The 13,585-nt window shown below is 38.9% G+C and overlaps 3 protein-coding genes across 3 annotated transcripts in view; 2 read left to right on the top strand and 1 right to left on the bottom strand.

Annotated features, from left to right (window-relative positions):
• LOC131364703 (septin-8-A-like) overlaps positions 1–1,797 on the top strand; it is a 10,951-nt gene extending 9,154 nt beyond the window's left edge. Inside the window, exon 10 of the mRNA XM_058407973.1 lies at positions 1–1,797. This exon is cut by the window's left edge and continues 1,862 nt beyond it. The gene's annotated coding sequence lies outside the window, so the exon portion shown is untranslated.
• Positions 1,630–6,728, top strand: ccng1 (cyclin G1). Its single transcript, XM_058407974.1, has 6 exons — positions 1,630–1,803; positions 3,245–3,508; positions 3,883–4,136; positions 4,243–4,321; positions 4,915–5,025; positions 5,740–6,728. The coding sequence occupies exons 2-6, from the start codon at positions 3,245–3,247 to the stop codon at positions 5,929–5,931; spliced, it is 900 nt and encodes a 299-aa protein (XP_058263957.1). The 5' UTR covers positions 1,630–1,803; the 3' UTR covers positions 5,932–6,728.
• On the bottom strand, positions 6,729–10,874 carry nudcd2 (NudC domain containing 2). Its single transcript, XM_058407975.1, has 4 exons — positions 10,429–10,874; positions 8,724–8,772; positions 8,487–8,638; positions 6,729–7,151 (listed from the first exon to the last, which is right to left on the bottom strand). Exons 1-4 carry the CDS (start codon positions 10,615–10,617, stop codon positions 7,068–7,070), a joined length of 474 nt encoding a protein of 157 aa, XP_058263958.1. The 5' UTR covers positions 10,618–10,874; the 3' UTR covers positions 6,729–7,067.
• Between the last annotated feature and the right edge of the window lie 2,711 nt (positions 10,875–13,585).

The raw sequence follows: 13,585 nt of genomic DNA, 5'->3' as shown, positions 1-13,585 counted from the left end.
GCCTTAGTGGGGTAACTTAATCCCAATTCAGAGGATTTATTATCAAATGATTTTTTTGGTGTATGAAATGAGGGCTTAGTGGTTAGCACTGTTGCCTCACAGCAAGAAGGTCCTGGGTTCGAACAGGCAGGGGCTGTTCGGTGTGGAGTTTGCATGTTCTCCCCATGCCTGTGTGGGTTTACTCCAGGTACTCCGGTTTCCTCCCACAACCCAAAAAAGGTTGATTGGTAATTCTAAATTGCCCATAGGAGTGAGTGTGTGTGGTTGTCTGTCTATATGGGGCCCTGTGATGGACTGGTAACCTGTCCAGGGTGTACCCCTGCCTTTGGCCCAGTGTGTGCTGGGATAGACTCCAGCAGACCCCCATGAACATAATTAGGAATAAAGCGGGTATAGACGATGGATAAATGGATGACATGAATTTTCCTTATCTATTTTGGTTTATATAATCGTTTTAGGTTGCAAATGAAACCAGCTTTAAATCACAATTAACCTGACCATTTACATGATCGACGGTTGACAATGCTAATCTGATTTATTAGCATATATGAATTATCAGATGGTTGACTTTTTATTTCACTTTGTTCTTCCTTTATCATTTTTAGTTTTGGTTTTTTTTTCTTCTTTTTCCTGTGAGCACTTTTCAGCACATGTCTGTTTGAAATAATAAATAAAACTGAACAAACTTTTACCCTGCTGACATCTTCTTACTTCACGTTTGTGTGATCGTGTTCACGTTTAGAGTAAGTTACAAAACTGTAAGTTGTAAATATTGGAGCTTTAGTATATTTTAGTCAGATTTACCAAATCACGGTGGCTTAGCACTGCTACCGCACAGCAAGAAAGTCTTGGGTTCGAATCCCGGGATCGAACAGGCAGGGGCCTTTCTGTGTGGAGTTTGCATGTTCTCCGTGTGCCAGCGTGGGTTTACTACGGGTACTCCGGTTTCCTCTCACAGTCCAAAAACATGTACATTAGGTTGATTGGTAATTCTAAATCGCCCATAGGAGTGAGTATGTGTGGTTGTCTGTCTATATGTGGCCCTGTGATGGACTGGTGACCTGTCCAGGGTGTACCCCTGCCTTTCGCCCCAATGAGTGCAGGGATAGACTCCGGCAGATCCCCGTGACCCCAATTAGGAATAAAGCGGGTATAGAAAATGGATGGATGTCAGATGTGACAACTGACCCCTCTCTCCTCTACACAGTGTGAGTGGACTGAATAGGGCAGTGTGTGGAGTGATTATGTGCATATTTCACATTATTTACAGGACATAGAAATCTTGGCATACTAAAACTCTTACAATAAGTGAATATTAGGTGAATAATGTCTGTTAAACATACAGAGTTGAAGCAGGATTATATTACCGTGGTATTTTCTAGAACACACCATGGTAACGGCGATCAGTTTACACTGATCTGAAATCAGTTCAGCTGACGCTTAAGCACTAAAAAGGCATCGCTTGCTGTGAATGGGCGCGGCTTGTGAGTCCACAACGTGACACACCAATCAAAATGCAGCATGAAAGGACGCCCCTCCTTACACCAACCAATGAAATATGCTCTTATGTTCGCGACGGCATGGACTGTGGACTATAAAAGGCCGACGCTGCGTTCGTTCGGCCGCCTGACGCCAAGGGTCAGGGGGGTGTGCCGGGCAGCAGATTAAATCACTTGCTTTAAACATAAACTTAAAATTTTCCATTTCCTTTCTTTAACTTAAGCTTTTATTTCATTTTTTTTACTTATTAAAATTGTTTCTCGCGCTTTTAGCTAAAACAACCTACATACAAGAACATCCAAGGTAAGTTCGCCATTTTGTATTTATGTTCACGCGCAACTTCGTTATGTTAGCTTTTGATGTTTAAGCTTATTAAAGGTTTATTGTAGCTCATTATTTGTATTGTACAGAGGATTACGTTTGTACAACACTAAAATAACGTTTGTAGAATACTAAAATATTATTTTGTAAATTCTTACTTAAACATTAGCTTGTTAAACTCAACGTCATTTATGACTCATGTAAAGCAAATAAAGGCCTTATGTAAGAAATGTCAAAGTTTCACAACTGTGTAAGGGGGTGCAACTATTTTGTTTCAGTTTAAATGTGCTTTCTGTATGTTATTAGTTCGTAAATGTCCGTCCATATGTTCGAGAGGTCAAGCTGTATCCTATCGTGAACATGCCCAGACATTACACCAGGAGCGGTGATTTCTTCTCTTCCCACTCGTATTCCTTCACGCCCCGCCTCCTGTTCTAGAATTGCCTAGATGCAGCCGCAGCGCTTTCGTTATGATTGGCTATTGATTCACGCAGGTTGACTACCAGCCAATCCTAGCGTTGGAATTAGGCTTTGCGGTAATACGGGTGGGGAATTAGGCTTTGCGGTAATACGGGTGGGGAAACTTCTTGGCGATTAATAACGCAACCAATATGGATGACTGGCCTCCATATTCTGTGTTGACTCGTGTTACACACATTCACACGTTATCAGCCTTTTCTGTAATTGCTGTAGTGCATGATTAAGCGCTTAGTAGTTCATACAAACACGCAAAGTTTATAGATATAAACAATGGATTCAGCTATGGTCTTTAAACACTGGAAAACGGATTTCCGGTCTGGAGTACTTGTGTTTAGATTTCAGTCATATTAAGACACCTGAGGGATCCTGGGGGCGGAGCTTCATTATCATGGGTGGGAATAGGGGTATGAGCTGTATATAAATATAAAATTGCTTTCACTGGAACCGAGTCCAAGCACAATCCCTTGGAGGGGTGTCCCAAAACTTTTGGATGTATAAGATTCTTGTGCTTATACCCCTATTCCTACCTATGATGCTCTGCCTCCAGTTTCTTATGACCTATGAGAGATGGAGAGGTAGATATTAATATATGCCAAGCCCAACACCTGAACTCAATGATTTGGAGGGGTGTCCCAAAACTTTTGGCAATATAGTGCATGTGTATGATCGTTTATATACATAAGATTGTAACAGCAGCCATGGTGGTTTTCCTGTAACAGCACATCCAATGAGTTTGTTTACTCCTTTACTTGTAAAGTTCAGGGTGTCTGAAAATACAGACATGAACAGAAACTCTCATGGAACCTATTTGTGGTCTGTAACATTGGCTTAAACATACTGTATGACTATAATGTAGAATTATTTACCCCTTCAACTTTAGTGCTGAGATTTGATACGAGTGTAGTTCGTGTTCATTTTATATAAACTGGTTTCTTGGGTTTAGATGATTGACACAGTGAGCGGTGCAGAAGCTCTGCCCTTTGCACTCCAGCTGAAAACCTTTCTGGAGCAGGAGGTCCGGAGTCAGCCTAAGATGTGTGGCCTCCGTGTCCTGGAGTCGGCCCACGACAATGGCATGAGGATGACCGCGAAGATGAGGGACTTTGAGGTGAAAGATCTTCTCTCTCTGACCTGTTTTTTCGGGTTCAGCGCCGAGACGCTCTCCCTTGCCGTGAACCTCCTGGATCGCTTCCTGTCTGTGATGAAGGTACGAAACTTAGGCTGGACATACAAGATGTTTGTGCAGACTAGCAAGCAGTAAAGGGATGTCTTATGATATCTAAACACTTGGAACAGTCTAATACGAAGTCTAATAAAGAAGTAATTAAGCTTCTAAATGGAGCTGATTTTGTGATTATAGGTTTCAATTCTGAACAATTCCACACAATTTGATTTTAGCTGCATTATTATTCTATGCAGACTTGGTCTCGTAGCTCCAGAACAAAACCAGAACACTTTAGAAAGCCAGTTGTCTCGGCTATTCAATTACATGTGGGATCAGGAACAAATTTTTGGCTAAACCTTTATCGCTTTCAGATTATCAAGATTATGAGCAACCTGACCTGTCCCCCTTATTTACAGATCCAGCCCAAACATCTGTCCTGTGTTGGCCTGTGCTGCTTCTACATTGCCGTGAAGACCTCTGAAGAGGAGAAGAACGTCCCTCTGGCTAGTGAGCTGATCCGAATCAGCCAGAACCGCTTCACCGTCTCGGACATGATGAGGATGGAGAAGATCATTCTGGAAAAGCTCTACTGGAAGGTTAAAAGTCCAACTGCACTACATTTCCTCCGACTGTTTCACAGCCACATCCAGGAGAAAGTAGATGCTGACAGGTAAACACAGCGGCCACTTCCTGTATTTACTGTCTCTTAGGCTCAGGATGAGTCTGTACTTTGAGCACCAGATTAATCATTAATGACCCATGATTTGTGTTTTCAGTAAAAAGATTCTCATCATCGAGAGGCTTGAGGCTCAGCTGAAGGCCTGCCATTGCTCCTTTGCCTTCACAAAGCTACGGGTGAGGATTTTGTGTTTAAATATAAAACGGCTTTAATTCTATATTTGTTGAGCAATTTTGTAATTCTATGTTAAGTTCTTGTTGCTTTTAGTGAATATTTGACTGCTGAAATCCTGAGCAATAATAACTACTACACTAGGTGTGCCTTGAGGTTCAGTGTGTCCTCCCAAAGTTGCAAGAAATCAAATGGAATTAATGAATAATATATCTGGTCAGGGTGACATTTCTTCACCTGAGAGAAAGTCCGACACCACAGTTGGGTAAAAGAAATCGTTCTACATAAACATGTGCTGAGTTAATGAGCCACTCCACATGCAGCCTTTTGTACATTTAATTATTACCTGGGAATTAATGTTCAACATCCTCCTAAATGGTTTTTTTCCCCCAATACACATGGGTCTGTTTTTCTTGCCTGTTCAGTGGGCATAGATGTGTAGTGGTCTCGGAATAGTGACGCACAGTTTTATCCGAATGATCCAGAATTAACCGTTAATGAATTAAATTAGCAGTGAATCAATTGAGATATATGTATAAAGTTCTGCATTAGTGTTGGTCTGCATCTTTAATTTTTCTGACCTAATCTTTTTCATCAGCCTTCATTGGTGGCGCTGGCTCTGCTTGCCCTTGAGGTTGAGGAGCAGCACGAGTCGGAGGCAGTGGAAAATCTGAGAGATGCAGTAAAGGATCTCCAGCACCAGCTTTCTGTAAGTCTCCATGTTTATACATTGTTCTTCAGGGTGTTTTATGTACAATAAAAGCAAAATGCTCAGACATGAGACACAGCAGGGATGTTACTAGGTGTGTGAACTGTCCAGCTTCTGTATGGCTGTGAGCAGTCATGTAAAATGCCATGGGGCTTTGATGGGAGGAGGTGGGGGTCACTTAATGTTGTGTACATGCTGCACCATTATGGTGGTTAAAAATCCCCCAGAAGCTGATCGAGTCATTCTGTTGTAACTAATCATTAGCATTAGGGTAGAAGTCTGGATTGTGAATACATGTAAGCCATTAGCTACTGTAACTACATGCATTATAATTTCTTGTGCTCTTTGGTGAGCAGCTGCAGAAATGCTTATTAAATTAGGTAGTGAAGTGGCCCTGATCAACAAGCTGGTTTGTCTTGATTTATATCTTTGTCCATGTATTGTGAGTGAAGACTTGCAGCACAGATGAGTGCAATTTGTGGATGATTATGTAGACCATGTAGGATTATTTAAAGGTGGAAAATGACCTTTTTGGTATTCACTGTTTGTTGCATCGATTAATTCTTATAGTTGCCTTTTAATCTAAAGCCTCCATTATGTACCCCTTAACCACCTGGATGTTTTTCTGGTAAATATTGATCGTGACTAAAGTCATGCCTCTCTTTGTATCCAAATGAGCAAAATTTAGTTCTCATGTGGTGTTTCTTCCTCTAGATTAAAGATGGGGATCTGGTGTGTGTGAGAGAACTCATCTCCAAGTGCCTGACTGAATATTCTGCCACCAAGTGCTGGAAGCCCAACAGTCAGAGACTGCGCTGGATCATCTCCGGACGAACGGCACGACAGCTGAAGCACAGTTACTACAAGATCGCTCATTTACCCACAATCCCAGAGTCTGCCGCTTAAAACCTGCAGTGTGGTTTTGTTTCCTTTTTCTTTCCTTTAATCTGATTCTTTCACTTCTGAGTTTTGACATTTGGCTTCTTTACAGAACTTCTCAATCGAGTGTGAAGCTCTGTAAGGAAACCAACTCGTATGCTTTTTATTTTTTTTTGTACGCATGCAAGGGTTTTTGTTTTGCTTTTGTTTGACTTTGGAAGATTCTAGTCGAGTGTTTGATGGTCCTCCACCAGAGAAGGTTGTACCTCACCGGTTTGACCGCCTCGAGTGTGTATGTGGCCCGCTCGTTTGAATCGGCGCCTGATTTTGCGCCGGTCGTTTAAAGCAGTCGAAAGTATTGAACCGCCTAGGTCCTCAGTCCACCGTGTGGAAGAGGAGGGAGAAGGGTTTTGTGATTAAAAACGAACATCAGTGGAACCAAGAAATCGGACCCAAAGCCCTTAACTCCCACCCTAGGTTGTTACTGTCCTCTAGCACACTCCTGCCCAAGGTGATTAAAAAGTTCCTTTTCTTTTATTAACTGCTAGTCTGTCCAGCAGCAGTTCACTAACGTGATGCGTCCCTGAACGCTAACACGACTGACCTTTTTGCTTCTATTGGTCAGGGTTTAAAATTGAGGTACATGTATGGGGTCTAATCACTTAAATTGTTAATTAGGACAAAAGTCATTGATTTCTAGATTTTCTCCTGGGTACTAACAGAACCACAATTGAGTTGATTAAATGTGTAATTTGATTTTGACCAAATTAATTACTTGTACCCTATAAGTGGACCTTTCAATAAAACACTTATTGAAATGCTAATCTTGTTCATGTCTCCATTTATTTTTATCACAAGGTTTTTGCTTCTGATTGGATCATTTTATTATAACCAGTGTACAGAGATGATAAATACACCATGTTGCCAGATTCTTCACTATAACACAAGTTCCTGAAAGGATTGAGAAGGGGGGGACTGGCAACTTGTTGTACTCACATCTGTAAATCAGGCACAAAGGTGTTGAGACTTTATGGCCTTTATTCATTTACTATAAACTTGTAGATATGCAACTCCGTACCCATCTCTGTTAATATCCCATTGAGCCCAAAAAAAAAAAAATCCTCCTGCAGTCTCTAGAAAGTCCTTATTCTTTCCTGAATGAGTTACTTCAGTAAACCGCTGAAATCCGGTCCACCTCCATGAAAGTTTCCAGAGATTTCTGCTCCACTGAAGTCAAACCCTGGATTCTGTAAGAAACCGGAGAGAAAACAAGGGTCTTAAATCAGATTCCCACAATCCTCCAGAAGCATGCCATTCACCTGCTCAGCTAGAAGACTGTATAATAAGTGATGTACCTCAGAGTAAAGCTGTTTCTTCAATCATGACAACTGTGTATCAAGTGTACTTTAACTGCATAATTAAAGTCAGGGAATTAATTTAAGATTACTCTCAGGTGGTAAAGTCCAGTGTAACAGGAGAAAAGCGATATGCTGCTATACAGATATACATGACCACAGCAAACCTACACCCAATCAAGCATAACATTATGACCACCTGTCTAATATTGTGTTGGTCCCCCTTCTGCTGTCAAAACAGCCCTGACCCGTCCTGCACGGTGTATTCTGACCCCTTTCTATCAGAACCAGCATTAACTACTTCAGCAATTTGAGCAACAGTAGCTCGTCTGTTGGATCGGATCACACGGACCAGCCTTTGACCCTGTTGCCGGTTCACCACTGTTCCTTACTTGGACCACTTTTGATAGATACTGACCACTGCAGACCAGGAACACCCCACAAGAGCTGCAGTTTTGGAGATGCTCTGATCCAGTTGTCTAGCCATCACAATCTGGCCCTTCGTCAAACTCGCTCAAATTCCCCATTATAGGTGCTTTCAGTGGTGGACACGGGTCAGAATGGACTCTGACCGCTCTGCAGCTACACAGGCTAGTGATACAACAAGCTGTGACGCTCGGTGTGCTCTGACACCAGAGCCAGAGTTAAATTTTTCAGCAATCTGTACTGCAGTAGCTCTTCTGTCAGATCAGATCAAATGGCTTGCCTTTGCTCCTCATGTGCACCATTGATCCCTTTTGCTCTTCTGGTAGATTCCAACCACAGCATATCAGGAACATAACTCAAGACCTGCTGTTTTACATTTACATTTCTGGCATTTGGATGATACCCTTATCCACAATGACTTACAATTTATCTCATTTTATACAACTGAGGGTTAAGAGCCCTGCTCAATGGCCCAGCAGTGGCAGCTTGATGGACCTGGGATTCGAGCTCACAACCTTCTGATCAGTAGCCTCAACACCTTAAAGACTAAGCTACCACATCGTCTCGAAGCTCAGTCGTCTAGCCATCCTTACGCTTGTCCATTTTTTCCTGCTTCCAACATGTTAACTTCAAGAACTGGCTGTTCACTTACTCCCTAATTTATCCCACCCCTTTACAGGTGGCCATGATGTTATGGCTGATCCAATCTGACCCGTTAGCAAGAGGAAATTGTGGAACAGTCTCCAGGATCAGTGCTGGGAAACACCGGAGTAAAATAAATGAGGATGTGGGTGATGGTACCTCTCTCTGAAACCTCTCCAGGGTGAGTTTCCTCTGCATCTGGTCCTGTACCCATGGGTCAGCGGCGTACTGCTCCTCTAACAGCGACGTCCAGCAGTTTCCTGCCTCTCGGTTTGTCTTCATCAGAATGATCCTGATCAGCTTTTTGTCCTCTGTGAAGCATTAAAAAGTCTTGATTAAGGACAGGATTGGATTAACGTATGCACTTTGTACGTCTTTACTGGAGGAAAATTTCACCTAGTGTCCATGTTGCTTCATCGCCCACCGTCGAGCCGAACAACTTCCCCTGTGGTAAAAAAAACAAACAAACAAATGCATCAAATTAACTTCATACACAGCATGTATAATGTTTTTTACTGATATCAGTTCTTACATGAATGGATCAGTGTCTCGTTCAGTTAGATCCTGTCGGTGTGGTCAAGATGGTCAAGGTTTATGGGTTTAGATGCATTTTGGACACTGACAGGTTGGCTCAAGCAGCTTATTTGATGGTTTAAATAGGTTTGGACATTTACAGGTTGGTTCTAGCTGGTCAGGTTTGTCCTAGCAGGTCTCATTTGATGGTAATAGAGGGGTTTGGACATTTACAGGATGGTTCTGTTTGGTCAGGTTAGTTGTAGCAGCTTATTTGATGGTTTTAAAGGGGTTGGGTATTTACAGGTTGCTTCTAGCAGGCCATATTAGTTCTAGAAGCTTATCTAATGGTTTTAGAGTGGTTTTGATGGTCACAAGTAGGTTCTAGCTGATTAGGTAGGTCCTAGCAGGTCTCATTTTATGTTTTTTAAAGGGGTTTGGACATTTACAGGTTGGTCCTAGCATGTCTCATTTGGTGGCTTTGAAGAGTCTGGACATTTTTCAAGCCGGTTCTTGCTGATCAGGTTGGTTCTAGCAGCTGATTTGATGGATCTAAAGGGGTTTGGGCATTTACAGGTTGCTTCTAGCAGGCCATATCGGTTCTATTATATTGTATCTGATGGTTTCAAAGTGGTTTAAACTATTTAAAAGTTGCTTCTAGCTGGTCTGGTTGGTTCTAGCAGTATGTTTGATGGTTTTTATAGAGTTTTAGACATTTACAGGTTGGTTCTAGCTGATCAGGTTGGTCCAAGCAAAGCCTTATTTGATGGTCTTGAAGAGTCTGGACATTTACAGGCTGGTTCTGGCTGGTCAGGTTGGTTCTAACAGCTTATCTGATGGTTTTAAAGCAGTTTAAACAATTAAATGTTGGTTCTATCAGGTCAGATTGGCTGTAGAAGGGCTTACTGGATGTTTTTAGAGGCTTTTTAGATTCTGGATGTTTACATGTTGGTCCTAGCTGATCACATTGGTTCTACCAGCTTATTTAATAGTTTTTAGAGGGGTGTGGACATTTACAGGTTGGTCTTAGCAGGTCATATTTGACAGTTTTGAAGAGTCTGGACATTTACAGGCTCGGTCTGACTGGTGAGGTCGGTTCTAACAGCTTATCTGATGGGTTAAGAGGGGTTTGGTCATTTACAGGTTGGTCCTAGCAGGTCTTATTTGATGGTTTTTAGAAGGTTTGGACATTTACAGGTTAGTTCTATTCAGTCAGGTTGGTCCAAGCAAAGCCTTATTTGATGGTCTTGAAGAGTCTGGACATTTACAGGCTGGTTCTAGCTGGTACGGCCGGTTCTAGCAGCTTATCTGATTGTTTTAGACACTTACAGGTTGGTTCTAGCTGGTACGGCCGGTTCTAGCAGCTTATCTGATTGTTTTAGACACTTACAGGTTGGTTCTAGCTGGTCAGGCATAAAGGAAAACTGGCATGCTAACTAGACCAGGATTGGAGATCATGTAAAACAAGCTAGTAAACTAGTAAGTAACCATCATAGGCTGGTCAAAGCTGTATTTTCTAAGCATCCTCCCTATTATAAACTACCAGCAGGTATAAATTTACTGTTCCTTATAAAAATACTTCACTCACCTTGAAGATCTCCTTTCCTTTCACTGTGAGCTCTACGTGTTTGCTGCCCAGGCTGCACTTGATCTCTTTACTGGATGTTCCAGGAGGAACATTGACCTCTATAAACACCTCCTCCATGGTCTGGTACCACGAACCCCAGGGAGTTTTACACGGAACCACCCCGCTCCTCTCCTCAAAGTGCACCGACATTTTCTACCACTCAGTATATATATATATCAATATCAACTCTTACTGCTGCTAGTTTCTGTTTGACCTCATTAGCTGACAGCACAATGAAAGACTGACCCAGTCAGTGTCCTGTTCTCCCGGCAATGTTTACAGAAACATGCGATCCCAGAGGAAAATAAGTCTCATTGGTGCTCTTTAGAAACACACCTATAGAAGAGGTTTCTCTCATGTTCTCGCATGTTGTGGCAGTTTCTCTTCTTCTACACAGAAAAACCTGCAGCAGCGCCAAGACTCCACACCGCCACCTGGTGTCAGTCTGCGGGATAGGACTTCATAGGATTGGACAAAGCTTGTATCAAAATAAATGCATGAATTAATAAATTTTTGCATGGCAATAAATAAATAAATAAATAAATAATTAAATAAATAAATAAATAAAGTCTTATTGGGTGGTCTAGTAGTGAGATCAGACTATGAGATGTTTTTAAAAAAAATCAATTATGTTTACATCAATATACATGAGTGCAAACTATTTATTTTCATTTATGAGATCAAATAATGTTTAAATACAGACAGTCTAATCTCATTGGCATCAACAAGTGAAATAAATAAATAATAATAATAATAATAGTAATAATATTTATTATTATTATTATTATTTAAATAATAAAAATGTTTAAATACATAAATACATAAATGTAAATCATGTTTAAATACAGACAGTCTAATCTCATTGGCATCAACAAGTGAAATAAATAATAATAATAATAATAATAAATATTATTATTATTATTATTATTATTATTATTATTATTATTATTATTGTTTAGTTTATTTAATGAGATTAGATTATGTTTTGTATATTTTGTTAATTACCTATGTTTATTATTTCAATTAATTACTTTATTTGCATTTTTCTGACATCAAATTAAATAAAAATAAATCTCATCTGTGTCCAAAAATGAGAACAAAACAAACAAACAAACAAATATTTAAACTACTGGTATTTATTTATTTTTTAATGAAATGGAATTATATTTAAAATAAAACACCTATTTGTTTGTTTGTTTGTTTGTTTGTTTGTTTTAATGATGTAAAATTTTCACATTGGTCGCAATGTTCACCTTGACTAAATTGATTCATTATACAAACAAACAAACAAACAAACAAATAAATTGACACATTTTTGTAGTGATAAATAGTTTACAGTACAATAAATGCGTACATATGTATGTGTTTGTTTGTTTGTTTAGTTAGATCACTTCATGTTTACTCTTGCCAAAATCCATGTATGTTGTCTGATGTATCAGGATCACTGTCACTGTGACTTGTTGATCGTTGTCATTATGTGTTTTAAACATTTATTTCAGATTTATTTTTAACTCCCTTCTTTTCACAAATGGATTTTCCTAAATCCTTTAACTGGATTATTCTTTAAAGACACACACACACACACACACACACACACAAACACACACACACACACCCTCTCGAACCCAAGTCATGAATTTTCTCTTGTTACTGATAGAAACAGCTGTTAGCAGATAAAGACTCCTGGATAAAATGGACAAAATATTCTGCTTATTATTTTTAATCAGGTGAGCAGATTTCTGTTCCAAATTTATCTATTTATCTTTATTCATCTTCTATCTATCTATCTATCTATCTATCTATCTATCTATCTATCTATCTATCTATCTATCTATCTATCCATCCATCCATCCATCCATCCATCCATCTAAAAATCATTTATCGCTACATTCTATTTGTCTGTTTATATTTTTGTTTAGACTTTCAGTAACACTTTATCGCTCATTTCATTACACACATCTTTTGATCATTAACTTTAATACTCTTTATTTTTTTAGCCATATACCTAACACTACTTCTTATGTTTCTGTACGCATTTCATTTATACATTTTATTTTATTATTCTCCTTAATGAAAATGACTTAATTTTATTTGAGAAAAAATTGACTTGGCAGTACATATATAGAGTAGATTTTCCACATACTCTGGTATTGACTGTTTGCCATGCCAACAGTGTGTGTAATGAAATAATTGGACAATAATAATTGGACAATGCAATAATTTTTCTAGAAATTTTGACGTAAAAATACAATTTCACACATCCATTTCACACATTTTCAGCTCTGCGTCAATTTGATATCATTTAGTATCAAATTTAGGATCATTTTATTCTACAATCTCTCAGTTGGAATTCCCGTAAATCTCTAAATGCTTACAGAATTGTGTAGTTAAGTCCGAATCCCGGTTGTGAACAGTGGGTAGGTAATAATTCTGCCTTAGAACTTAACCTGATATTAAAAGTTATTATTCTATTCCATGCAGATAGTCATGTAAATTCACACAGTTCCCCTTTTACTGATAAACAAGTCAAGACAAACAGACAGGAGTGTATCTGCAGGACATAAAGTCCTGCAATGGGACAATAAGGGGTGTGGCTAAGAGATATAGACTCTGTCAAGTGACCATCTAAGGGAGTTTTTCCTTGCCACAGGTCGCCTCAGGCTTGCTCACTAGGGATCATTTGATTTTGTAATTAATTAAAAAAAACATTTTTGCTTCATGTTCAAGTTCATATTATTATTTATTATTGTTCAAATAATTAATTAATTAATCAATCAAGCCATTTTTGCTTCATGTTCATATTATTATTATTATTATTATTATTATTATTATTATTATTATTATTATTATTATTATTATTTATTGTTTAATTAATTAATTAATTAATTAATTAAATAATTTATCAAGCCATTTTTGCTTCATGTTCATTTTTATTATTATTATTTATTATTGTTTAATTGATTAATTAATTAGTTAATTAATTAATTAGCCCTAACCCATTAAAAAACAAAAAACAAAAAAAACAAGATTTTAAAAAATAATTCTTAAGTTCCTAGATGTGTAGACCTATGATAATATCATACTTCATATTTTTTTTATTTTAAAAATCTGATTAAAT

This window comes from Hemibagrus wyckioides, linkage group LG14 (genome assembly GCF_019097595.1).
Source record: "Hemibagrus wyckioides isolate EC202008001 linkage group LG14, SWU_Hwy_1.0, whole genome shotgun sequence".
Classification (NCBI taxonomy): domain Eukaryota; kingdom Metazoa; phylum Chordata; class Actinopteri; order Siluriformes; family Bagridae; genus Hemibagrus; species Hemibagrus wyckioides.
Note: the sequence above shows the minus strand (reverse complement) of the source record. Positions and strands in the feature narration are given on the sequence as shown.